Source organism: Esox lucius, chromosome 11 (genome assembly GCF_011004845.1).
Source record: "Esox lucius isolate fEsoLuc1 chromosome 11, fEsoLuc1.pri, whole genome shotgun sequence".
Lineage (NCBI taxonomy): Eukaryota > Metazoa > Chordata > Actinopteri > Esociformes > Esocidae > Esox > Esox lucius.
This window is the reverse complement of record NC_047579.1, coordinates 41,919,476-41,946,204: the sequence shown is the minus strand read 5'-3', so window position 1 is coordinate 41,946,204 and position 26,729 is coordinate 41,919,476. Positions and strand designations below refer to the sequence as shown.

The window sequence follows — 26,729 nt, the reverse complement described above, 5'->3', positions numbered from 1 at the left end:
TGCCAGGTTCGTGCCAGAAAATCACTGCCCAGCTCCTTTGAGTTTGCAGTCGGCCTTTTGACTCACTGATGAGCTTTCTCACTGCCCTATCCTCAAGTTTGTATGGACATCTTAAAAATGTCTGGTGGTACTGTCTTGCCTCCATTTCTAAATCATCTTTACTATCATTTTCTGTGATATTTGAATTGTCAGGTTTTCATAAATTTGTTGTTTTTTCATAATTTTTTGGTGAATTTCTACAATTGTTTTTTACTTATATATGGTTAGTTACAGAATGTTATTAAAGGTGAAATATGGTCTGACATGATTTATCTTGATTTCTACATTTTCAAATGGATCTGTAGATTTCTTATACCGACTGTATGTCCATGCAGCAATAGTTAATCAGACTTTCACACTTCTTTGAGATGTTGAGTTATTGCATCATGTGTTTAAGTACAGAAATCTTGATTCATATTGTTCAACTGTGTAAAGAAACATATTGAAGCTGACAATTAATCATGTCTTCATCAATAGGAATCTGACCTTCATGCTCAACTGCTTATTGAATCAGGTTTTTAAAGATGACAGGCAAAATGTACATAGAAAAAATAACATATAACTACAATCTTTATATTCATTCAAATTTTATATAATGAATCAATAAAAGTGCATTTAAGGGAAAACATAGTATATACAATCATTTTATTTCAGGTTAAGAAATAACATTCTGGATATTTGCCATTTTGGAAGAAGAACATTTGATACAGAGCTAGAGAGCGAAAACGCAAAAACAATAATGCCTGAAGCAGTGGCAGCGGCTGTAAAAACATGAAATACTCAGTGTCTCTGAAGCTGTGGCAGTGTCTGTAAAAACATGAAATATTTAGTGTTTCTGAAGCTGTGGCAGTGTCTGTAAAAACATGAAATATTTAGCGTCTCTGAAGCTGTGTCAGTGGCTGTAAAATAATAAAATATTTAGTGTCTCTTTCCAAAACATATTCATAATGAAACAGTTGTGGAGAGGCAGTGAAGAAATAGACGTAGCTAGCTCAGCATTTTCCAATGACCACTGTACCAATTTAAAATCTACCCCATTTTAGTGTACCAACCCATAGCTGGCTTGCAGTACATAGCTGTTCAGACAGTTACACAAATCCGGGATACATCCCTTCATCCTCACAAAAGTTTTTTTAGCCTGAATAACTTTTTTAGTACTTGTTTTGTCACCAGGCTAAAGTTGCCACACAAGCGACTGTTTAAATGTGACAATAAAACAGCTAGATTCCGACCACTGCTAGCATAGTGAGTGAATGATACAATGTTGCCAGGCAACAGGATGATAGCTAGCTAACAAACAAGCCCAATGTTATGCTAGCTGACATTCAGGTGGTTGGGTATATTAGCAAGCCAGATAGGTAACTATATACCAGTCGTCAGTACAATAAGACCACAGTGGGTTGAGCCTGTATAATGACATTGAGGTTTCTGTGCTATCGTGATCTCGTCAAGGTTCTGGGTCAGGGTTAACTCATCCCGTACAGCTAAAACAATCTTCCCGTGCAGCTAAACAATCTGGTTACTAACAATGACACTCATGCCTTCAAGGTCCATTGCTTTTATTCAGACAACACATTACTCTAGCAGTTGCAATAATTGGTACACACTGTGGATAACAAGTGAAATTGAATATTGGACCCGTTTTTGTTCACCTTAAATGACATCGTTGTCACCAGTGCCGGCTCTAGCCTTTTGGGGGCCCTAAGCAAAATATGATTTGGGACCCCCTCTCAACTATCGGTTAGGGGCTCCCAAGAAGTTGGAGGCCCCCTATCGGTCGGGGGCCCTAAGCGACTGCTTATGTTGCTTACGCCTAGAGCCAGCCCTGGTTGTCACATTATGTCAGCGAAACCCTTTTATAAATGTCAACAAAAAGAGTAAAAAAAAAGAATATATATTGCCTATCACCTTTAAATCATAATCTTGTCCCGGAACAATGTGTTAGAATAATCAGGTTGAATGCTGTCATCCTCGTGGGAACAGCATATGGTAACAACAGCATGCGCAATGACTGAATTAGGAAAAAATATCAGTCAGAGTGGACGGATGGGAGAGAACTACATATTAATATTGCCCAACTCGTCAACCACAGGTAGGCCTACTAAATATTATTGAGTGCCTTAATAGCAGTAGAACACACACACACACACACACACACATACATTTGCCTTTGAGCAACTTCTTTCGGAGCACAGTTTGAAGACCCCGGAGCTAACAAACAGTACATTCCGTTGTATACCCAGTAACTTTCAGTGGTGTCCTGAACTCCCTAAATGTGAGGATCAGAGGAGTCCTTTCAAAACATACACACAGATGGGCCCAGTGGAAGCAAATTGACATATTCATTACCCTATGTGAAACATCAATCTATCCACACAGACAACACACACACAGACCAACGACGCTCATATTATCAATAACAAAGCATGAAGCAATTAAAACGCTCAGATAGTATTCTGTGGCTGTTTTCTTATCTTGCAATAGAGGGAGATAACACATTATCGCTCGACAATGACAGCAGCGTGACAGTTATTCGTAGACAGGTAACTGTCGAAATCAATACATATTATATCATGGAACATTGCAATCCAACACATTACCATATCACTAAAACATGCCACCGTATACATGTACAACGCAGAGCTGCCAAGCCCCACTTGAACTAGCAGCCAAAGAGGAACCCAGGGAGGGACAACTGGGGAGGGAGGGTGAGAGGGAGAACTGGGGAGGAAGGGTGAGAGAGGGAGAACTGGGGAGGGAGGGTGAGAGAGGGAGAACTGGGGAGGGAGGGTGAGAGAGGGAGAACTGGGGAGGGAGGGTGAGAGGGAGAACTGGGGAGCTAGGGTGAGAGAGGGAGAACTGGGGAGGGAGGGTGAGAGAGGGAGAACTGGGGAGGGAGGTTGAGAGAGGGAGAACTGGGGAGGGAGGGTGAGAGAGGGAGAACTGGGGAGGGAGGTTGAGAGAGGGAGAACTGGGGAGGGAGGGTGAGAGGGATAACTGGGGAGGGAGGGTGAGAGAGGGAGAACTGGGGAGCTAGGGTGAGAGAGGGAGAACTGGGGAGCTAGGGTGAGAGAGGGAGAACTGGGGAGGGAGGGTGAGAGGGAGAACTGGGGAGGGAGGGTGAGAGAGGGAGAACTGGGGAGGGAGGGTGAGAGAGGGAGAACTGGCATTTCATCAATGGTGAGTTAGGCAAACATAGGTGAAAAATCCTGCATACAGACACATGATTGATTTGTGATGGTTGTGATGATTGAACACCTTGGACCTCCTTGGTCCAAGTCTCTCCACATACTTCTATATCCCTCCACATTTCAGTCCCCTCAGAGCAGTGGGATTAAGTCCGGCTGTCACAAAAGCGTAGCCAGTTCATCTGTTGGCTTTCCAGCATGCAGGCTCTTGGCTCTTATTTGTTGACCAGTCGTGAACCACAAACAGACAACAGACTACATCATCCACAGCTCCTCAGTGGCTGGATGCTAATTTCTACCCAGAAACATTAAACATTTGGAACAGTTCCTAAAAACAATTGGAGTTGATGCTCCATTTGTAATGTTTGTATACAGCTCTATTCCTAGATGTTTGGTACAGTCTGGACTATTCAGACACTACTGATACAATGGAAAACACTGAACAATTTATCTAAGCATTCCCCATCCAAATCAAATTGAATCAAATTGACATTTCCTAAGTAGGACGTGGAAAAAATATTATATCTAAAGTGTGAGCTTTAAGCACCACCTGTACAATAAAATGATGGGGCTCACATCGATGGCCTTCTGGAACTTGCTGAAGGCCAGGTCAAAGGTCATTCAGATAGAATCAGATTTTGTGTCGTGATAAACGTTGATCGTCCTGTCCTCTGCTGACGGTTGAGTTAGACCAGGTTGTACTCTCTCCACTGCCGCCCGTCTGTCCGTCCTTGCAAAGCGGGAGAGTTCTGTGCCAGTCTAAATTAAGCTGAAGTCAAATCCCAGCCAGGAAAGCAACGTGAAAAGTGAGGAAGATGGAAGAGAGAGAGAGAGACAAAGGAAAACGAAGAGCGGACGTGCAAGCCCCCCACCCCCCCCCCCCAAAAAAAAGGACACATCCAATCACAATCAGTCCTGAAAATCTCACAGATGTACGCCGTTCCAACAGCACCTTCAGCTCACCTCAGCAGACCGCTAATGTCACAGTCCACACCCGTCTGTCATGTTGTAATCACTGACCTGGCACAGGTCAATCAGAGAGGCTGTCTATTATGCTTTGTCCAGGAACACTACAGCCACGCTCAACACAAGTACACACACCAAGTAGTCCTCCTTCACGACTAATCCTGCCTTCCTCCAGACTCGCATGATCCGGCCCGTAGAGGACGGAAAAGGGACCGGTCTGATCAGAGCCACCAGACAGAAAACACACTCACACTCCTCATGGTAACTAGAGTCCACAGCACTCTGTGATCTGGTCCTTAAACCCTAACAGTTAAACCCAGTTCACTAATACACTAATGTAACCTTCATCAGGAACACATGGGGTCACTAGAGGGCTGGGCCTCCACAACACGAGGCCACTGCCCTGTGGGAGAAAAACCCACCATTTACTGGTGTAGCTATTTTGGAGTGGAGACAATCTCTGCGTGGGCATGGCTGTGGTGTCCTCCGCGTCGCCTGCCCTGACAAGCTTGGCTGTCCCCGCTCCCCAGTCTGTGTGGTTGGGAGGTGGGCCTCACAATGAGGTGGGTTGGAGGGGTGTCGTCGCTTCGCCCCCTGGACTGGCTGGCCTCATCAGGCCATGAATGGGCCTGTGGGAACGTGTCAGCGTGCTGGACAGTGAGAGAGAGAGAGAGAGAGAGAGAGAGAGAGAGAGAGAGAGAGAGAGACAGGGGCTGGTGTTGAGGCCGAGGTTAGATCTCCTCAATGGATATGGCAGGGACCAGTCCTCTCTTCTTCCCACTGGACAGCTTCAAGAAGCCTTCACTGCCCTCATTCTTCCCCACACAGATCTAGAAGTGAGGCGGTGGGGGAGAGGGGGAAATAGGCAGAGAGAGAGATGGGGCAGGGAGGTGAGGAGAGACAGGTATGCTCAGATTGAAAGGCAAAGTGAAGAGTTCGGGGATATCTACTGTACAGGGCAAAGGGAGGAGTGTCACACCTGGTCCTCCTTCACCGCCATGTGACCCAACCCTCGACTGGCAGGGACTGATTGGGTGACCCTCCACACTCTCTCGCCCGGGCGCACCCTCTGGACGAAGTTAGCCGGGAAGAATCCCACCTTGTCTCCGCACTTCCCCTGTCACAGGGATGACACGCACTGTTCTGTATCTCTGGTGACAGGCACTATGTTTGGAGTTTGGGTGTTCACGTTTCTGTTCTAGTTTCTGTTTAAATAGGATATACTCACTTGTTGTTTTAACACTGTCGCAAAAAAGGGTGTTCAGTCACTTTCATTGAACACTTTTTCCATCAGCAGTTGTCAAGGGGCTTAAAAGGATACCCAGTCTTAATCACCTGAAGAGCCAGCAGTGCCGATCTTTAACCCTCAGGGTCTTAAAGTGAAGCTCAGTTTTAACCCTTCTGTGCCCAACTCTGAGCTAAGAGAAGAAAAGCATGTACACAATTCTCTAGTTTATTGGACTTTCAAATTATGGTTTATATTTTATTTCTGTTCAGAACTGAGCTTCACTATGATCCTGGATGGTTCAATCTGAGCTTCACTTTCAGATACTAAAGGTGACATATGTAGAACACTGAGAGTTACAGAAGGTGAAATATGTACAACACTGAGAGTGACGGAAGGTGACATATGTAGGACACTCAGTGACGGAAGGTGACATATGTACAACACTGAGAGTGACGGAAGGTGACATATGTAGGACACTCAGAGTGACGGAAGGTGACATATGTAGGACACTGAGAGTGACGGAAGGTGACATATGTAGGACACTGAGAGTGACGGAAGGTGACATATGTAGGACACTGAGAGTGACGGAAGGTGACATATGTAGGACACTGAGAGTGACGGAAGGTGACATATGTAGAACAGTTAGAGTGACGGAAGGTGACATATGTAGAACAGTTAGAGTGACGGAAGGTGACATAAGTAGAATACTGAGAGTGACGGAAGGTGACATATGTAGAACAGTTAGAGTGACGGAAGGTGACATAAGTAGAATACTGAGAGTGATGGTAGGTGACATATGTAGAACACTGAGAGTGACAGAAGGTGACATATGTAGAACACTGAGAGTGATGGAAGGTGACATATGTAGAATACTGAGTGACAGAAGCTCATCACAGACTCAATGAAAGCCTCTTTCAGGTCACAATGCTAGTTAAATTCATTATGTTTTTCTTAAAGCGATTTCTGAGGATTCATGTTTCTATTTCTGTCTGCCTAGAGGTTTATGAGGCCAAAAAAACACACCAGGCAGGTGTTATGGTTCGTACACACACACACACACACACACAGACACACAAATAATATCCCACCTTCCACCATTCTTCATTAGAATCATCTGTGACCAACACACGATCACCAGGCCTGAATGAGAAAGAAAGGAAGGAGAGGAAGAGAAGAGAATGCAGAGGGGATGAGAGGGGGAGAAGAACAGCAGAGTGGGAAAGCATCACTGAAACAGCAGTAGGCAGAAGACAGAACCATATATGGAGACAGCACATGAATTTTTTTTTTTTAAACAAACCACTGAGTATTGGAAGAGAGTGTACTCTGCCATGTGTCTATGCACACGATGTACTACGGATCACTGGGGACTTGATTTAGACTTGATATAAGCATACTTGACATTGACTTTAGTCAATGGTAAAGAGACTTAAAAATGCAGTCTGGGACTTTGGCAATTGACAAAAAAAAATTGTCTTCCATTCTGGGCTGGATGTGTAATGTGTTGTTTATGTGTTTAATCTATATGTGGAATCACAATCATATCTCAGTTAGCCATGAAATTCCATTTCTAAAAGCACATGGTTTTGATAAGCTGGGGCACAAACTGAAACATACATGACGGGAGTACACAATCTGAGAACACTTTTCGGCTCAACAGTGTTACTTGAACCACAAGGGGCCAGAAAACGCAGACTGCCTCTTTAAGTCAAACAATAATGGTGCAAGTCTGTGTTAAGTCAACCCAAGTCATACAACAATGGTGCAAGTCTGTGTTAAGTCAACCCAAGTCAAAAAATAACGGTGCATGTCTGTGTTAAGTCAACTTAAGTCAAACAATAATGGTGCAAGTCTGTGTTAAGTCAACCCAAGTCAAACATTAATGGCGCAAGTCTGTGTTAAGTCAACCCAAGTCAAAAAATAACGGTGCATGTCTGTGTTAAGTCAACCCAAGTCAAACAGGAAAATGACCCATGGGGATCTTCCCATCCCACATCCCACACCCAGAGAGGCGATTAACTGGGGACTTTGAGGCGTCAACCTAATAACAATGAGTTAAACAGCACTAATCTTTGGCACTTACCATATAAATAGACTTTTTATTAGATAGACAGTATTAATGACACTTCCCCTATTGTCAGTGACGCTGCAGCCGCTGAAAGTATGTCAGTGATAAACTATAAAGTATGCCACAGAGGACAGTGTTTTTCTTATGCTGTAGGTGCAGCCAGTGTCTGACAGACAGTACCTCTGTCTCTGTTCCGTCTCATTCCTCCTTCCTTTGTTTCTATCTCAGGCACCAGATGGCTGTAAACCCCATGGTGACGCACCTTTAACGGCACACAGCACCTCCCCCAGTACCTTACACAAATCCTGACCTTTATCCTCGTATAGCCCCTCTCTTTCTTCTCTCCCTCCCTCCCTCAAATTTTTTTTTAATGTTTAGTCATTTAGGTGATGCTCTTATAGAGTGCAAATTACAGGCACAATTAGGTTTAAGTGCCTTGCTAACAAAAAATTGTTAGCTTGGATTACATCCAGCCATCTTTAATTTACTGACCCAACACAATTGACCACTACCTTACTCGCGCAAAATGTTGAAAAGTCATCTCACTGGATAAGATGACACCTTTCAAATCAGGTTGCTCAGTAGGGTAGGCTAGTCCTTTTTCCTCCTCTTCCTGTTCTGCCCTCACTCATTTATCTCTACCCCCCTCCCTTCCTCCACCTAAGGAAAGGTCTCTTCTTCATCCTCTTGTGTCAGTTTCCAAGCTGTTCGCTCTCTCCTCTGTCTAGTCCCTCCATATTTCTCCTCATCCTTTCATTCATCCTAATTCATTTTCAGTTTTTAATAATTAGCAGGCTTCCACTGCTTAAGTGCTGCTTCTACCGACAGTGAGGACATTTCAATTGAGAAATATGCTGTAGAATACACATACAACCAACTGGCTGACTTACTCCAGTCCCAGGTCATGGTTCTCCTGGGGCAGGAACCTGTAGAGAGCCACATATGTGTGGATAGAGTGAACCTCGATACACCGAGGCACCTGTACCGGCCAGACAGGGAACCACAAACACAAGACAAAAACAGTTGGAGCTAAAAATAGCATCTCTGGACATAAGATGTGTGTGTGTGTGTGTGTGTGTGTGGGTGTGTGTGCGAGTACCTTCACGCTGGTTTCCTCCACAGGCTCTGGGAGTGGTTCACTGCCTCCAACTTCAGTCTTGTCATGTTCATACAGAGGCAGATCTGACAGGCAGAGGAGATGGGTCACTCAGCCTGAACACCCAGCTCAGAGAGGACATGTCACCACACACACATACATGCACGCACGCACACACACACACATGGACGCACGCACACACGCACTGCCTGATGTTCTTACCCCCCGTCACCAGTGGAATCTCCTCCTCCGTGCTATTCTGTCTGTACTCCCCCTCTTCATTTCCTTCACCTCCTTCACCTCCTTCACCTCCTTCCCCCTGAGAAAGAGAAACAAAGATGAAGACACAGAAACCAAAAGAGAGAAACAAAGCGATAGAAACCAAGCGGTAGAAACCAAGCGGTAGAAACCAAGCGGTAGACACAGACAAATACTGAGAGAAATAAACAGATAGCAAGAGGAGGGCGAGAAAGAGAAAGGGGGAAAACAAATCCAAGAACAAAGGAAAGGACAGAACAGAGTGAGAGAGAACAGCCTTGGAAAACATTCAGACTAAACATCCCCTTATTTCAAATTATCTAGGATGTGACTAAAAGGTGTTTCAGAGGTTCTCTGTAACATTAACTGTTCTGAACAGCCGACATCACCAACGGGCAGCTCCCTCCACCATGGCCATGGAATCCGGTGCCTGTAAAGAGGTCTGTGCGTCCCCATGGCCACGTCATACCTGGCTGTGCGTGGGCGACTCGGACACACTCCCAAAACTGGAGCGGCTCATCTGTGCCAGCGATGTCCCGTAACGCAGGGCTGCATACACAGGGTCTACGCCACGCGGCCGCCCTGTCTCTGAAAATCACACGTCCACGTTATTTTTAAATGTTCAGGGACGCACGTGCTCGCTAGCGCATAGATACACAAACACACACACACTATAGTATAGTATACTATTGTAAATTATATACTTCATTCAGGTACACACAAATACCTAAGTTATTCATAATGTTCAATTATGGTGGGTGAAGGACAATAACAAAACCTGCCTCTTCTCTAGACCAGCGTTAGACCCCCGTACATGAATACACATGACAACGTGCATAATGGAGAACGTGTATTCACACCCACACACCCTGCGGGCATACCTTGGGGGGGCTGCACCTCTTTGACGACAGCCAGTTGTTCATTGACCAGCATGGGAGAGCTGAAGTTTCGCTTGAAAGCCCCTCCCCCAGACTAACATAGAGAAGGGAGTGCAGGAGGAAGAGCAAGAAGAGGAGAAAGTGGAGGAGAAAGATAATGTTTATAGCTTGTTATATAATGTTTATAGCCTGTTATAGCATGTTTATAGCCTGTTATTACATGTTAATAACCTGTTATAGCATGTTTATAGCCTGTAATAGCATGGTTATAGCCTGTAATAGCATGGTTATAGCCAATTATAGCATGTTTATAGCTTGTGGAGCTGGTTTGTTATTCAGCTCCTTTATGGAGAAATATGAAAGTAAATGAAGTAGAGAGGGATGTGCAGAGCACTTTTGGCAGCCACAGTGACCAACAGTGGCTCAGAAATGAACACAATCCCCATATCTGAACAACTAACTAGTTCAGAAAAGCTGCATTAGTCTCACCCCTGACTACTGGGGTCTCTAAATGCATATACACAACACACACACACGCAACACACACGCAACACACACGCTTACATTGGCTTGGCTCAGAAATGAACACAATCCCCCTATCTGAACAACTAACTAGTTCAGAAAAGCTGCATTAGTCTCACCCCTGACTACTTGGGTCTCTAAATGCATATACACAACACACACACACACACAACACACAAATACACTCACACTTACATTGCCTTGTTTCGGGGGATGAATGTTTTTTCCTGTTCCTTTGTTTCTTCTAAAGTCATTTAGGCACTGAAGGAAATCCTCCAATATCTTATCCTTATCCTCTTCTCTCCATCTGCCCCTTTCTTTCCCTCCCTCTTTCCCTCTCCCTTACTTCATTCCTGTCTCCCTTCATCCCTCTCACCCTCCCCCATCAATCTCTAAATCCCTTCATCACTCTCGTTCACTTATTCCATCCTTCTCTTCATCACCCGCCCACTCCATCACTCTCTCCCTCACCTCAAGTCTCTCACTTCCTTCCAGTCTAAACTTTGAAGTATCTTCTTTTACATTTGATGGCTCCTGAATTTTTCAGAGAATTTCAAACATCATTGTACCAAGACTCAAGGAGTTGAGACAGATAGAGAATTGCCACAGGGAGAGCTGAGACAAGGATAGTTCAAATGGAAGAAGTTGAGATGGTTGGTAGAGACAGATAGGGAATTGAGACGGTTGGTGAGAAAGACAGGGAATTCAGATAGGGAGAGATGAGACGGGGGTGTTGAGACAAATAGAGTTGAGATGGGGGTAGTTGAGAAAGATAGGGAGTTCAGAGGGGGCAGTTGAGGCAGTTGGTGAGTTGAGACAGGGGTGTTGAGACAGATAGAGAGTTGAGACGGGGGGGTTGAGACAGATAGAGAGTTGAGACGGGGGTGTTGAGACAGATAGAGAGTTGAGATGGGGGTGTTGAGACAGATAGAGTTGAGATGGGGGTAGTTGAGAAAGATAGGGAGTTCAGAGGGGGCAGTTGAGACAGTTAGAGAGTTGAGACAGGGGTGTTGAGACAGATAGAGAGTTGAGACGGGGGTGTTGAGACAGATAGAGAGTTGAGACGGGGGTGTTGAGACAGATAGAGAGTTGAGACGGGGGGAGTTGAGACAGATAGAGAGTTGAGATGGGGGTGTTGAGACAGATAGAGAGTTGAGACGGGGGGTTGAGACAGAAATAAAGTTGAGACAGAAAGGGAGTTGAGACAGAAAGGGAGTTGAGATAGACAGGGAGTTGAGACAAAAAGAGTGTTGAGACAGGGGGTTGAGACAGATATAGTTGAGACGGGGTGTTGACACAGATAGAGAGTTGAGACTGGGGAGTTGAGACAGAAAGGGAGTTGAGACAAAGGGGAGTTGAGATAGAGAGTTGAGATAGATAGAGAGTTGCGATAGACAGGGAGTTGAGACAAAGGGGAGTTGAGATACACAGGGAGTTGAGATAGACAGGAAGTTGAGACCGAAAGAGAGTTGAGACAGGGGAGTTGAGACAGAAAGGGAGTTGAGACCGAAAGAGAGTTGAGACAAGTGAGAGTTGAGACAGAAAGGGAGTTGAGAGAGAAAGGGATTTGAGTGGGGAGTGTGGGTGGGTGTGTTCAGATCTGTAGACCATGCAGAGGACACACCTTTCCATTGCACGGCTGCTGGGATAATTCTGAAGTGCACCACAGGTGAGCACCCATCTTGCAGGTTTTACACCGAAGACCTTGTTTAGAATTACCTATGGAGAGAAGGGGAATATGGAGAGAGGAGAAGAGATAGGGAGAAACAGGGGTAAAGAAATTGAGAAAATAAGGAGAAAGAGGGGAGATAACGTTGATAGGTGAGAAAATGAAGAGCACAGAAAGGAAAATAAAAGATAAATTGGGTGTAGAGAGAGAACGAGAGAGAGAATTAGGAGAAATCAAGAGAGCAAAGAGAAAGAAAGATCAGAGAGAAAAAGGAGAGGAGATATAAGAGAAGTTAGGTGTGGAAAGAGAAAGAGAGAGGAAGAGAGGTAAAAAAGAGTACTGTTAAAATCAGAGACAGGATGTATTAATAAAAAGAGGTTCTGATCAGCTATTTGGAGTGGGCTGATCAAGCACTTCTACTGTGCTGACATCATTAATGATCCCTCTCAAACATGGAGAGACTGGCAACCAGCTGGAGGCAATAGGACTCTAATGAATTTGGCTTTCAGTCACACCAATTCTCATCAGGCATTGTCACAGCAACAAGCCCATCTTGAGTCGAGACATGTTCTTTGTCCCTTTTCTTTATATAATACATTTAGCAGTGCATCACTGATTTTATTTTGTGTGTTAAAGAGCAACAGCATAATGATATCCAGCTAAAGTATCTTGCACAATCCAAACAATTTATTTCCCATCTAAGGTTTACTTATTCACTCGCGCCAAAATGGTTGTTCAGAAGGATTTAGTATTGAGTTCTATGATGATAATGAGAGAGGAGCGTGAGAGAGAGACCACGAGAGAGGAGAGGATGAGACTGAGAAAAGTGAGACTATGAGAGATGAGATAGAACGAGAGAGACCATTAGAGATGAGCGGGAGAGAGAAATACTGGGACCATGAGAGAGAAAGAGAGACACTATGAATATCATTTCATGACAAAGATACACAAACCAAAGAAACATGAATTTAAATGAGTCTTCCATTTCCTCAAGCTCAAGTCTGTATAGAAGGTCTGAACCACAAAGCTCAAAGAGTGCAGTGCCACTAAGAATATAGTTATAACGAGAAAACTAGACAGTAAAAAAATTACAGAATAATGTGAAATGGGCCTGCCATTATTTTTGCTGGCTTGTGATTTAACAAGAGTTTTGTAAAGCAGATGTTCTGCTATTTATCAACCTATACCTGATTTTATTCTCTGCACGAGTTAAATATGTTCTGGATCATGATGCGTTCTTTCTCTCTCTGCATACTCCATCCTCCATCACTCAAACATCTTGTTTAAGCTCCTAATTCCTTCAACCTCTCTAAAGCCAAATTAACATATTTAGCTTCACAAAACGTGAGGAATCTACCATGGGAACACAGTTTAATAGGTTCAATGAGATTAGACAATGCCCTAAATGTAAGGCTACTTCCAGAAAGAGAGTATTACAGAAAGAGAGTGAAACTGGGAAAGAGAAATGAGAGACTAGGAATGAGAGCGAGACAGAGAGAAAGAGACTGAGTCTTGCAGTGAGCGAGAGGGACTTACCAACCAAGATGCCATTTGAACGGATAAACATCCAATTGAAACTATGCATGCAGAAGGTGGCTAAACTATTCGCAGAGTTCCATTTAACTCTGAGTTCCCCAAAAAATACACAAAAAATACAGAAAAGAGCTGGTAAATTTCACACCCACTTAAAGGGAAGTTACTCTCAAACCTGCCATAATGAAGCACTTATCTACAGGGAGATGAACCTAGAGAAAAGCCTCCTGAACCAGCTCATCCTCCTGAACCAGCTAGGCTCTGTTCACAAACCCAAATAGAACCCACAGAGGCCCAGGAGAGCAACAAAGTCAGAACTATATGTCCATTGAGCTTATAATGTCTGATTACAGTTTTTCTGAATTGCTAAATCACTAAACCCCATTCCCTGAACCAAATTCTCAGTGACCTAAACCCATTTCTCGAATCAGTCACTCTTTTGGCAAAACCTTAAACAAATTCAGGTAGTTTGACAACATTTGCAAATTGCATTCACTCTGTTTGCAAAACTCTAAGCACATTCTCACTCATTAAATCACATTTTGCACTGTGATGCACTTGTGTTGCAAAATGGTAAACACGGGTGGCAAAAGGTAAAGCCAACTACAACACAGTTGTCATCGTTAACACCCAAGGACTCTGTGGCCACCATAATCAGGACATTCAGAGAAGAGAACAGATAATTGTTTCTGTTCATTTTGGTATTTGAAAGTTTACTTTTTACATTTGAGTCATTACATCACTTTGTCAAGAGAAAAAGGACTAGGGAAGAAGAAAACCTTTCTTACCATACAACATTTTACATACAGTATAGAAGTTATGTCCATTCTATTTTGACTCTATTCATATGTTTTTAAGTGCATTTTCCCTTCTTGCAGAATTGCAAGACAACCACATGAGGGTGGAAGGACTGCTACAGTATCTCACAAAAGTGAGGACACCCCTAAAATTTTTGGGAAATAGAGGTATGAATGCTGCAAGCATTGCTGCAGAGGTTGAAGGGGTGAAGGGTCAGCCTGTCAGTGCTCAGACCATACGCCACACACTGCATCAAATTGGTCTGCATGGCTGTCGTCCCAGAAGGAAGCATCTTCTAAAGATGATGCACAAGAAAGCCCGCAAACAGTTTGCTTAAGACAAGCAGACTAAGGACATGGATAACTGGAACCATGTCCTGTGGTCTGATGAGACCAAGATAAACATATTTGGTTCAAATTGTGTCAAGTGTGTGTGGCGGCAACCAGGTGAGGAGTACAGTGACAAGTGTGTCTTGCCTTCAGTCAAGCATGGTGGTGGGAGTGTCATTGTCTGGGGCTGCATGAGTGCTGCCGGCACTGGGGAGCTACAGTTCACTGAGGGAACCATGAATGCCAACATCATCATCACCATCTTCTTCCGCTTATCCGGGGCCGGGTCGCGGGGGCAGCAGTCTAAGCAGAGATGCCCAGACTTCCCTCTCCCTAGACACTTCCTCTAGCTCTTCCGGGGGGACACCGAGGAGTTCCCAGGCCAGCTGGGAGACATAGTCCCTCCAGCGTGTCCTAGGTCTTCCCCGGGGTCTCCTCCTGGTGGGACGGGCCCGGAACACCTTCCCGGGAAGGCGTTAAGGAGGCATCCGGATCAGATGCCCAAGCCACCTTAGCTGACCCCTCTCGATGTGGAGGAGCAGCGGCTCTACTCTGAACAAGATCCCTAGATACTTAAACTCCTCCACTTGAAGCAAGAACTCTCCACCAACCTGAAGTGGGCAAACCACCCTTTTCCGACTGAGGACCATGGCCTCGGATTTGGAGGTACTAATTTTGATCCCAACCGCTTTACACTCGGCTGCAAACCGTCCCAGTGCATGCTGAAGGTCCTGGTTTGAAGGGGACAACACGACAACATCATCCGCAAAGAGCAGAGACGAAATTGTGTGGTCCCCAAACCTGACACCCTCTGGCCCCTGGCTGCGCCTAGAAATTCTGTCCATAAAAATAAAAATAAAAAAACAGAACCGGTGACAAAGGGCAGCCCTGCCGGAGTCCAACATGCACTGGGAACATGTCTGACTTACTGCCGGCAAAGGGAACCAAGCTCCTGCTTCGGTTGTACAGGGACCTGACAGCCCTTAGCAAAGGACCCAGGACCCCATACTCCCAAAGCACCCTCCACAGGATGCCGCAAGGGACACAGTCGAATGCCTTCTCTAAATCCACAATACACATGTGGATTGGTTGGGCAAACTCCCATGAACCCTCCATCACCCTGTAGAGGGTATAGAGCTGGTCCAGTGTTCCACAGCCCGGACGAAAAACAACACTGTTCCTCCTGAATCCGATGTTCTACTATCGGCCGTTTTCTCCTCTCCAGTACCCTGGCATAGACTTTCCCGGGGAGGCTGAGAAGTGTGATCCCCCTGTAGTTGGAACACATCCTCCGGTCCCCCATCTTAAAAATAGGGACCACCACCCCGGTCTGCCATCCCAGGGGCACTGTCCCCGACCACCATGCGATGCTGCAGAGGCGTGTCAACCAAGACAGCCCCACAACATCCAGAGACTTGAGGTACTCAGGGCAGATCTCATCCACCCCCGGTACCTTGCCACCAAGGAGTTTCTTGACTACCTCAGTGACTTCAGCCCGGGTGATGGTCGAGTCCACCTCTGAGCCCTCAGCCTCTGCTTCCTCAATGGAAGACGTGACGGCGGGATTGAGGAGATCCTTGAAGTACTCCTTCCACCGCCCGATGACATCCCCAGTTGAGGTCAACAGCTGCCCACCTCCACTGTAAACAGCATTGGTAGGGCACTGTTTCCCTCTCCTGAGGCGCCGGACGGTTTGCCAGAATCTTTTCGAGGCCAGCCGATAGTCCTTCTCCATGGCCTCACCGAACTCCTCCCAGGCCAGAGTTTTTACCTCCACAACCACCCGGGCTGCAGTCCGCTTGGCCTGCCGGTACCCGTCAGCTGCTTCAGGAGTCCCACAAGCCAACCGGGCCTGATAGGACTCCTTCTTCAGCTTGACGGCATCCCTTACTTCCGGTGTCCACCACCGGGTTTGGGGATTGCCGCCTCGACAGGCACCGGAGACCTTACCCACCACCAGGTGGTGATCAGTTGACAGCTCCGCCCCTCTCTTTACCCGAGTGTCCAAGACATACGGCCGCAGGTCAGATGAAACGACAACAAAGTCGATCGTCGACCTACGGCCTAGGGTGTCTTGGTGCCACGTGCACTGATGGACACCCTTATGCTTGAACATGGTGTTCGTTATGGACAAACTGTGACTAGCACAGAAGTCCAATAACTGAAAACCACTTGGGTTCAGATCAGGGGGGCCGTTCCTCCCAATCACGGCCCTCCAGGTGTCACTGTCGTTGCCCACGTGGGCATTGAAGTCCCCCAGTAGAACGATGGTGTCCCCAGTCGGAGCACTTTCCAGCACCCCTCCCAGAGACTCCAAGAAGGTTGGGTACTCTGCACTGCCGTTTGGCCCGTAGGCACAAACAACAGTGAGAGACCTATCCCCGACCCGTAGGCGCAGGGAAACGACCCTCTCGTTCACCGGGGTAAACTCCAACACATGGCGGCAGAGCTGGTGGGCTTTAAGCAAACCCACACCAGCCTGCCGCCTCTCACCATGGGCAACTCCAGAGTGGTGAAGAGTCCATCCTTTCTCAAGGAGTGTAGTTCCAGAGCCCAAGCCGTGCGTAGAGGTGATCCCGACTATCTCTAGTCGGAACCTCTCAACCTCACGCACGATCTCAGGCTCCTTCCCCGCCAGCGAGGTGACGTTCCACGTCCCTAGAACTAGTTTCCGTGTCCAGGGATCGGGTTGTCGAGGCCCCCGCCTTCGACTGCCACCCAATCCTCTACGCACCGACCCCTTATGGTCCCTCCTGCAGGTGGTGAGCCCACGGGAAGGCGGCCCCACGTCGCTCCTTCGGGCTGAGCCCGACCGGACCCCGTGGGGAAAGGCCCGGCCACCAGGCGCTTACATACGAGCCCCAACCCCGGGCCTGGCTCCAGGGTGGGGCCCCGGCTGCACCATACAGGGCGACATCACGGTCCTCAAAATGGTTTCCATCATTAAAGGGTTTTTGAATCGCTCTTAGTCTGACCCGTCTAATGCCATCCAACTGCGTGAATTACAGCAAAGAGTTGCTGAAGACAATGTAAACTTTGAAGGAATCAACAGCCTTTCTACCATTGACCGTGGCCTCCAATGCAACAGGGTACGCATGAGCAAGTGTACAGGGTTCCCTTTGAGCGCAACTCAGAAAGGGTCAAAGAACCACGATTTCAGTATGCGCAAGTAAGTGCACACTCAGACACCCTCAGCTCTGATGCTTACAATACGATTCTATGCTACTAACCAACTGTTACTGTAATCTGCACTATATTGTAGGGTATGTAAATAAGGTGTGCATACAAATACACTATTGCAGAAGTCTGTGTTTCTGTATCACTTACTAAACTACTTATTGATCTGTTTTTATTTATAGAGAATGTTTGAATTGGATTCCATGGAAAGGCCCCATGAATACATATTTGTAGATGAAGCAGGGATCAATCTGGTGAAGAGGAGAAGGAGAGGCAGGAACATAATTGGCCAGCGTGGTGGCAATGTAATCGTGGGGTTCTGCACTGTCATGCAACCCTAGGGCCATATTACACTGAACATCTCCTTCCATTTCTGGGTGGTCTTCTTCTCCTTCTATTTCTGGGTGGTCTTCATCTCCTTCTGTTTCTGGGTGTTCTTCATGTCCTTCCATTTCTGGGTGGTCTTTCATCTCATTCCATTTCTAGGTGGTCTTTCATCTCATTCCATTTCTGGGTGGTCTTCTCCTTCTATTTCTGGGTGGTCTTCATCTCCTTCCATTTCTGGGTGGTCTTCATCTCCTATTTCTGGGTGGTCTTTTATCTCATTCCATTTCTGGGTGGTCTTTCATCTCATTCCATTTCTGGGTGGTCTTCTTCTATTTCTGGGTGGTCTTCATCTCCTTCCGTTTCTGGGTGGTCTTCATCTCCTTCCGTTTCTGGGTGGTCTTCATCTCATTCCATTTCTGGGTGGTCTTTCATCGCCTTCCATTTCTGGGCGGTCTTCATCTCCTTCCATTCCTGGGTGGTCTTCATCTCCTTCCATTTCTGGGTGGTCTTCATTTCCTTCCTGTGTGGTCTTTGGGATGTTTTGTTTGAGCGTGAGCAGCAGGATCATCAGCAGGCATCCTGTCTATGTCGTGGTTTGGGACATTGTCAGCTTTTACAGTGGCGTCTGGATACGCGAGTGGTTCTACATCAACCAGATATTCATAAATGCTAGCCTTCCAAAATACGATCCTTTTCTCAACCCAACAGAAGAGTTTTTCTCTGCATGGCGGTGAAAGGTCTTTGATCAACAACTACATAACAGGGAAAATATTTTACAGACAATGGAACTGGCCTGTGGTGACATAGGTGTGGAGTGTTGTCAAGGCTCGATCCGGCACACCAGAGGGTTTTTCCCCCGTTGCCTGGCGAGGGAAAACGTTGCCTGTGATGTGGATGAAGTCCTCTGGCCGGATCCAGTACAATGACGTGATGCTGAGGCAGAATAAATCCCACATTGACTTCGCAGTTGCACAGCATTTTTGCATTTACTGTAATATGATTTTAATTTAGAGTTTTATTTTTCCTTTGGGCTTTTGCAGTTGGACTACTGTATTTTCAAGCAAGTGCTGAATATAAAAACATTAAATATGCAATTTATTCATAGTACTAAGTTGTGATTGTTATTGTTATACATTTTTATTTATTGAAAAATGTGTTTACTCTGTAAAATAAACATGTTTTTCTGTAACTACATGCCCTGGATTATGTGTTCTCCATTTTTTTATGTAGTGTCTAATAAATGCTCTGTAGTGTTTATATATTGACTGGCTTGGCTGTGTGTATGATCTGAAAGCATTGTTTGATTTTGAGAACAGATTCAATGGTTTTGAGTCAAGTGTTTGATTTTGACAGAAGAGTCAAGGGATTTTGTGAATGTAGTTTGAAGATTTGGATCTGTGTTTACGATTATGAGAAAATGAGTCAAGGTTTCAAGAAATGTGTCTTAGCAAACTGTAATGTGCTTTTCATTTAGAGATTTCTTTGATCTTTGGCCTTTTACAGTGGACTACTTCATTTTTATTCCACTGCTGAATATACAGACATTCAATACTGTATTACTTGCAGTACTTACAGTATTCAATATATTCACTGAACAAAGTTCTGATTATTATTTTATTTTTATTGCAATATGCATTTACACTTTAAAGAAAGTTGAAATTGAATTCAGAGAGGAGAAAGAGAGAGCCCATGAGAGAGCAAAAGGGAGAGACCATGAGAGAAGGAAAGAGAGAGACCATGAGAGGAGAGTGAGACTATTAAAGAGGAGAGAGAGACCATGAGAGAAGAGCGTGAGAAAGAGAGAGACCATGAGAGAAGAGAGAGACTATGAGAGAGGAGGGAGAGGTACCAAGGGAAAGGAGAGAGAAGCTATGAGAAAGGAGAGAGAAAGAGAGAAACCAATAGAGAGGAGCGGGTGAGAGAAGCAGAGGCACCATGAGAGAGGAGCGGGAGAGAGAGAAAAACCATGAGAGAGCAGAAAGAGAGCGGAGGGAGGGAGTGAGACGGGGAATGACGATGTAGGCCCTGGTACAGCTGGTGCACAGAAGAAGAAAACGATGAGGTAAGCACGGCAAATGCAAGCACCAGAGCAAGAAAAAAAGAAAAGTAAAATAACATCAGCAATTAATCATGGTGACAGGAAGTGGATTTAGCAAAGGGGAAAATAGTAGGAGAATGTTCTGTGACCTCTACACACACAGCATATCAAATCAGGGGCGTTTTAACACACTAACTGAACTGGAAACCAAGGTTACACACCAGTGGAGTGTTAACACCATTCATATAGAACCTCTGCGATAATCCTGCATGAATTCCAATCATAGTGAACTCAACGCTCGCTTCACTTTCATCCCTGTTTCAGTGTTATCACAACTGAATTGGAATTCAATTATGTGAGTGATTTCAGCAAATCATTCCAGTAATTAGCTACCAAGTTAAGTGCTGCCTTTGTAGTCTGTTCACTTAAAAGTTGATTGGATTCTGTTGAAATGGATAGTGGCCATCTCCTAACAGCATAATAATGACCAATTGGAAAACACAAAGACAAACTCAGGTCAAGAGATGGAGACAACCAGGTTAAATAGCCCAGCAAATTCTGGACCCGTGTGTGGCTTCAGGAGGTTCAGAGGACTGAGACTCTGCCTCACATGTACTGCTGCAGCATGTGTTCGAATCCAGCCGAATACACTTCCAGGAGAAAACCCCCCCAATATTTTCAACATTTCCCGGCTGATTCCTGAGTGGAGCAAGAAAGCCCACGCACCGAGGCCTGGGCAGGCTGGTGGGGATGGAAGGCGCCTTACCCACGATCAGGTGCTTGCAGAGCTGGCAGTGGGTCGGCTTGCGGAACACGTGCTCCTGGAAGGAGTGGGTCACCAGCGGCAGGGTGCGCGCCGGGGGTGGGGCCTTGGAGGTCAGCAAGGGGGAGGGGCATAGAGACGGGGAGTGAGAGCAGAGGGAGGGGTTGGGGCTGAGCGACGGGGAGCGGGACGGCGTGTGGTCACTGGCGAGCGGAGACCCCGGCAGCAGGGGCGGGGAGGGGGGCGGGGGGTCGGTGATGAAGTCCGGGGGGAGGCGGGCATCGCTGTAGGACCTCTGGAAGAAGTTCTCCACACTCTTGCTGCGCATCAGGGTCTTGAAGGAGAGCGATCGCTTCAGGCGCTGGAGCTGCGGAGAGGGGAGATGACAGCGTGAGGAGGATAACAACAGTCCCATGGGGCTCACAACGCCAGGGTTGAGGAGACCACTCCCACGGGGGGGAAGGGGGGGGCAGTCGGAAATGGTTTGAAAATGCACAAACTAATTACTGTAAGCCATTGTGGATGAGAGCATCTGCTAAGTTAAATGTGTGTAACAGATAATTGCCCGTATGGGACCAAGTTGTCCCCCAGAGATAGACAAACTAGCTATGTTCCATAAACAAGTTGTGTTCATTAAAAATGGTGATGTTTGGTTGTCCCGAAGAACTCACAATGTCATCCGTGTGCAACGCGATTTAATGAAAACCCGTCAGCACAAGAGGAAGATAGCACTCACATGGGGAAAAAAAGAATGAACTTAATCCCACTAAATTGGGTTTTATGTCTTTCCATTCTCTGGTGGCAGTGCAACGCGATGAGGCATGTTTCTTAGAGAGCACGTTTAGGGTGTTTGTAAATAACATTTCTCTCATTTAGCTGGGAACGGAGCCTGTTAACCCAGAAGCCCTTTCACCTGTCTGTCAGCAGCAGGCTCCTTATCTGATTCAGTATCCTTACAGGTCTCTTCGCCCACCGTGAACACACCCACCCGCACACATTACACACACCAACCCGCACACATTACACACACCCACCCGCACACATTACACACACCCACCCGCACACATTACACACACCCACCCGCACACATTACACACACCAACCCGCACACATTACACACACCCACCCGCACACATTACACACACCCACCCGCACACATTACACACACCCACCCGCACACATTACACACACCCACCCGCACACATTACACACACCCACCCGCACACATTACACACACCCACCCGCACACATTACACACACCCACCCGCACACATTACACACACCCTGATGATTAAACATACAGTATACCTCATCCTCACCCCATGTACGTGACATGGCTTCACATGCCTTATTAGCTCTACTGACCTGATGTTTCCTGCATGACTGACAGAAACACCAATCCCCGAGCCATCACTCTTGTGTCCCGTATATCTGGGACATCTCTCTGTATATCTGGGACCTGTCTCTTGCATCGATTACCTACAGAAATAATAGACAACCCGTTTAACTGACTGATGTTCTCCCCAGGCCAGAGGCATTGAGGATCATAGATCACGTGAAGTTAGGTGTGATGAAGGGTCTGTCCCGGAGACGCCTCAGAGAGGACGGAAGGAGCCGACAGATGGAATGGGGCGTGGTCCTCTCTGTCTCAATCTAAAAGAATGGATCAGACAAACAGTCCATCGATCCAGCACTGACACCGCTCCATGCACTGGGTACACAAACACACACACACGCGCACACACTGTCTGGCGATATAATCAGTTTACTAGGAGTCAAGGCTCTCATCTCGGCTTCTCAGGGAACATAAAGAGAGAATAACAGTTGGTCCAGAAAGACTCAGTGTTCCTTTGTGTGTGTGTGTGTGTGTATATGTGTGTGGGTGTGTGTGAAAAGTGCTTTTATTTGTGTCAAGTGCCTATATGAGACGAGACTCTGAGGGTTGACACTAGGAGTGAAGAGGCTTTTAGGGTGGAGGTGTCTGTTAGCACTGGGCTCAGTCAGGTAAGGGAAGGTATTGACAGTAGGAGTGGAGATGTTGGAGGGTGGAGGTGTCTGTTAGCACTGGGCTCACACAGCGTGTTCCCTCAACACTAAGGGCATCATAGAAACTCTATTTGTTAGGTGGCTTTTGCCTACACTGGAACACATCTCACTTACAGCTAATCCAGTCAAACGTCAGACACTGGCTGAGCCTCCAATGGAACCTGATTCCCTTTATGGGGCATATGGGTCACGATCAAAAGCTTTGAAAACACTATGACTCAAAACGTCTTGCTGTGGAAACCGTAAAAAGCAGTGCGTCTATGAAGTTGGGACCTGGTGTTGGGAGAATGCAATATAGTTTTTAAAGAGAGTATTGGGAAAATACTTTGGGGGTGGGGGGGTATGTGAATTTAAAAGGCTGTATCTTTACAGAAAATATTGTGTGTATAATTTAGTCAACTATGTGTGTCATACCATCAAATGTTTATGAAATGTCAACGATTTAAAGTCGAAATATCGACTTATGATAAAAGCCAGTGAAGAATATATTTGCCGAAATCCCACAAACAGGGGGACACTGTGATAGCTGAAATCAAGTAACCTACTTCAAGTGCAGTAAGTATTTTAATGGAGCTTAACATTGCTCAAAATGTAAGCAGACCAGACTCCATAGAATTGTGGGTAATTCAAAAATGGTATATTCCACATCTTGTTGTACCACCAGGTAAAATGGATAGCAATGAATGGTAATCAAAACTGTCAAGGGACATTCATAATAACTGTGACCACCCATGTCCAGACTTCCAACTTCTACCAGTGTTGGCAAACACTGTGATGTTCACTGTGCTTAACAATACAGACAAGAGAAGATTAAAAAATGTAATCCTCTAAAATAAGTCATCTAATACTGCAATAGTGTGCATTATAAACACCACAGTGATTAGAGGCTTAAAAGGAAAGGGGAAATATTAAGTATGAAATTCTTAAAAGATCTAAATAGTTTTTCAACCTTTTTCTGGAAGCACTCCCAATTCACTCATAAACTGGCGTTACAATGTCGCGTGATATGGTGTTTGGATACTCAGGTGAAGGTTTTGTCCGCTTCGCGTTGGTGGCATCTCAGTTGCCACTAGCTCTGAAGTTACAAAGCCCTTGGTTTTAGTGGTGAAAGCAGTTCACTATGAATAGAGAGTCATTTGGGAATTAGCCAGGGAGAAATGCTCGCTGACCTCTAATTTGATGTGTTGGACTCACTTACTTTATCTGAATTCCAAATAATACGAAATTCAGAGATTAAGGCCATATTCATTGATTTCAATTGACAGGTTTCCTTACATGAACTGTAACTCAGTCACATGTTAAAATGAAATGTTACATGTTGGGTTTATATTTTTGTCTCTCCACATTTCTCATGATGATTGGCAAATTTAATTTCTTTGCCCATTATATTTGTCATGTAGCTAACACCTGACGTGACCTGGGTACTGATCCAGGCCTGGCATACGGATGAGTGAACTAACTCTCTTAACAGTCAGACTGAACGCCTATCCCCAAAAGGCACTGACTCAGAGGAAAATATTTCCTTTCTCTCTTTCTTTTCATCTTTCTCTCTCTTTCCTCCATCTCCTTTCCTCTTTCCGTCTACCCGTATACCACAGGTCATGGGTCATATAGATATCTCCCATGCTGAATATAAATACATCATGCCGTACATCATGGCCATGGAACCCTTCGCAGGTAGAGGTTCTGTTTAGTGTCTGTTTGTCTGACTGTTCATCTCAAAGGGCAAAGCTATGCTGAGCAGTAAACACTGCTGCAGCCGTGGGAGAGACAAAAGGTTGTTTATGGACAGCTCTCAAATTGAAAAACAAGGGCACAAGCAGAACATGCACATACACACACAGAACACATGCACGCATACACGGACAGAATACACGCACAGACACACACACAAACACACACACACACACACACAGAAAGCAACATCCCTTGGGTTTTTCTGTCTGGAGATAAAAAATAAAGAGTTGGCAGGCAATGGATATAAATAGCCTGCTGGGAAACTTCACTAAGTCTAAATGAATGATGTCGGGAGAGGCAGCAATACTCGTACGCAAGCCACCCACACATGAAAGCAAGCATGCGCGCAACACACACACACATTTTATCTTGCTCCTTGTTGCTGTTCACCGGTAAATCGGATTGGAGCAGAACAGATCGTGTGGGGCCTGTTGTTCTGTCTGTCACTTGGAACTGTGTTCTAGCCAAGCAGAGGTTTCTGGGAGAATTTTGATCCAAAACTGCACTGACTGATGCATTGTGGTCCTTGAGTAATTGCTAAATTTGTACCCCTCTGAGGTTTCTCTTATGAACCTCACTTTTGTCAATAAACCAGAGAACCTCAGGGGCGTTCTTGCTAATAGAAACCAGACATCAATGCAATTAGAACAGAAACAAATGTTTTTCCACCTGGGTAGATACCATGGCTTTCAACCTTTGTAACAAACTGTTTAAAAGTAAAAAGTAAAATGTCGCATTCTCTAGCAAAGGTTGCTACATAGAGCAAAGAAGACATGACAGAAAGAGACAAAACATGAGACAGCTCATTCGTACTCTGGTATTGGTATCCCACGAATCTCTCAAAATGTGTTCTACCAGTCTGGTAGCGACTGGCAATAAAATATATTATATTGCATATTTCAGCCTAAGCAAACAATCATGGATCATCTCATCTAATCTCAGCAGTGTCCTCTTTGCTTCCCCTCCCCTCCATGAGCTGATTACAGCTGGTGGACTACAGCAGGTTGATGATCACGTATCAACATAATCAAGGCATGAAATTACAGACATTTTCAAATTTACAGTGTTAAAATGATTTTGTATCATTGTTTTTATTATATTCAGTCTCCTTGGCAATTCACACTGACAAAAAACGAGCAGTGGCTGAAAGTAGTTGCCTATTATACTGACAGGATTAAAGTAGCCAATCAGGTATTATGGATAATGAAGGAAAACATATTTAAACAGGGTCATATGCAAGAGGACTCAAAGACAAGTAGGTGCTATATGTCTGCTAATTATTAAACTACAGCTATAGCTAGCAAGATGCCTATCAAAAGTAATTTGTATGTGGGAATTCTCAGAGTGGCCTAGTTTGCATGAACAACTATACAAAGGTTTTGTCTGTATACTTTGGTTTTGAATTGTGACGTTCTTGTCTGTCTTGTGAAGCGTCAGGAGACTTATCTGTCTTAAGAAGACCCAGCTGGAGCCATTTTGTCCCCTTAAAGCTATACCATTTGAGTGAAACGGTAACAAAATGGACACCCTGTCCCTGTTTTGGTTAACAGCTGATAAGCTTGGAGAAAATGTATCCACTCTTATTTTTATAGCCAGAGTTAACCATCCGTGTAAATGGCTCGACAATAACGATGGCCCGATGTCCCGGGGCCAGTAAAAAGTAACGTTTGAACAGTTGAACTAAAAGATTATTTACCTGTTCAACCGTTATAGAACCTTGAACAGAATAATGGATAACAGTTTTTACGGACCGTTTTCTGTTATTCTAAGTTTGGAGAAATCGGCCTCGCTTGTCAATTCGGATATCGGAAAACGAGAGCAGTTAAAGTAGGTGGGGTTTCCGAATTGGTAGCGTTATTTATTTAGTTTATTTGAGGGCAACAAGCTAGCTATCGTTAAAGTTAGTGTTGTGGCTGGAAATACTTTTGAGCACAGTTGAGCATGTATTACGTGTGGTGGTATAAAGCCTGACTCGGGTAGTATTTGTTTGTGTGTGTATCTAAGATGTAATAAATCAGGTACAAGTGGGTTTGTGTGTATCTGTGATAAAAATTGCATACAAATTTAAA

General features: G+C 45.3%; 1 protein-coding gene across 3 annotated transcripts in view; it reads right to left on the bottom strand.

Annotated features, from left to right (window-relative positions):
• Window positions 1-3,129: 3,129 nt before the first annotated feature.
• The window catches only part of LOC105013364 (SH3 and cysteine-rich domain-containing protein 2), a 35,782-nt gene continuing 12,182 nt past the window's right edge, over window positions 3,130-26,729 (bottom strand). For 2 of the 3 annotated variants that reach the window (XM_020050666.3, XM_020050667.3), the window contains exons 2-11: window positions 20,881-21,244; window positions 11,868-11,962; window positions 9,725-9,815; window positions 9,313-9,431; window positions 8,808-8,904; window positions 8,589-8,671; window positions 8,380-8,468; window positions 6,510-6,561; window positions 5,173-5,310; window positions 3,130-5,023 (exon numbers count right to left, since the gene is read on the bottom strand). In XM_020050666.3, the coding sequence (XP_019906225.3) occupies window positions 4,925-5,023; window positions 5,173-5,310; window positions 6,510-6,561; window positions 8,380-8,468; window positions 8,589-8,671; window positions 8,808-8,904; window positions 9,313-9,431; window positions 9,725-9,815; window positions 11,868-11,962; window positions 20,881-21,244 (1,227 nt within the window). In that variant the 3' untranslated portion in view covers window positions 3,130-4,924. Of the gene's footprint in view, window positions 5,024-5,172; window positions 5,311-5,421; window positions 5,612-6,509; window positions 6,562-8,379; window positions 8,469-8,588; window positions 8,672-8,807; window positions 8,905-9,312; window positions 9,432-9,724; window positions 9,816-11,867; window positions 11,963-20,880; window positions 21,245-26,729 lie in introns of those variants that run through there. The other variant, XR_002197352.3, reaches the window with a different exon arrangement.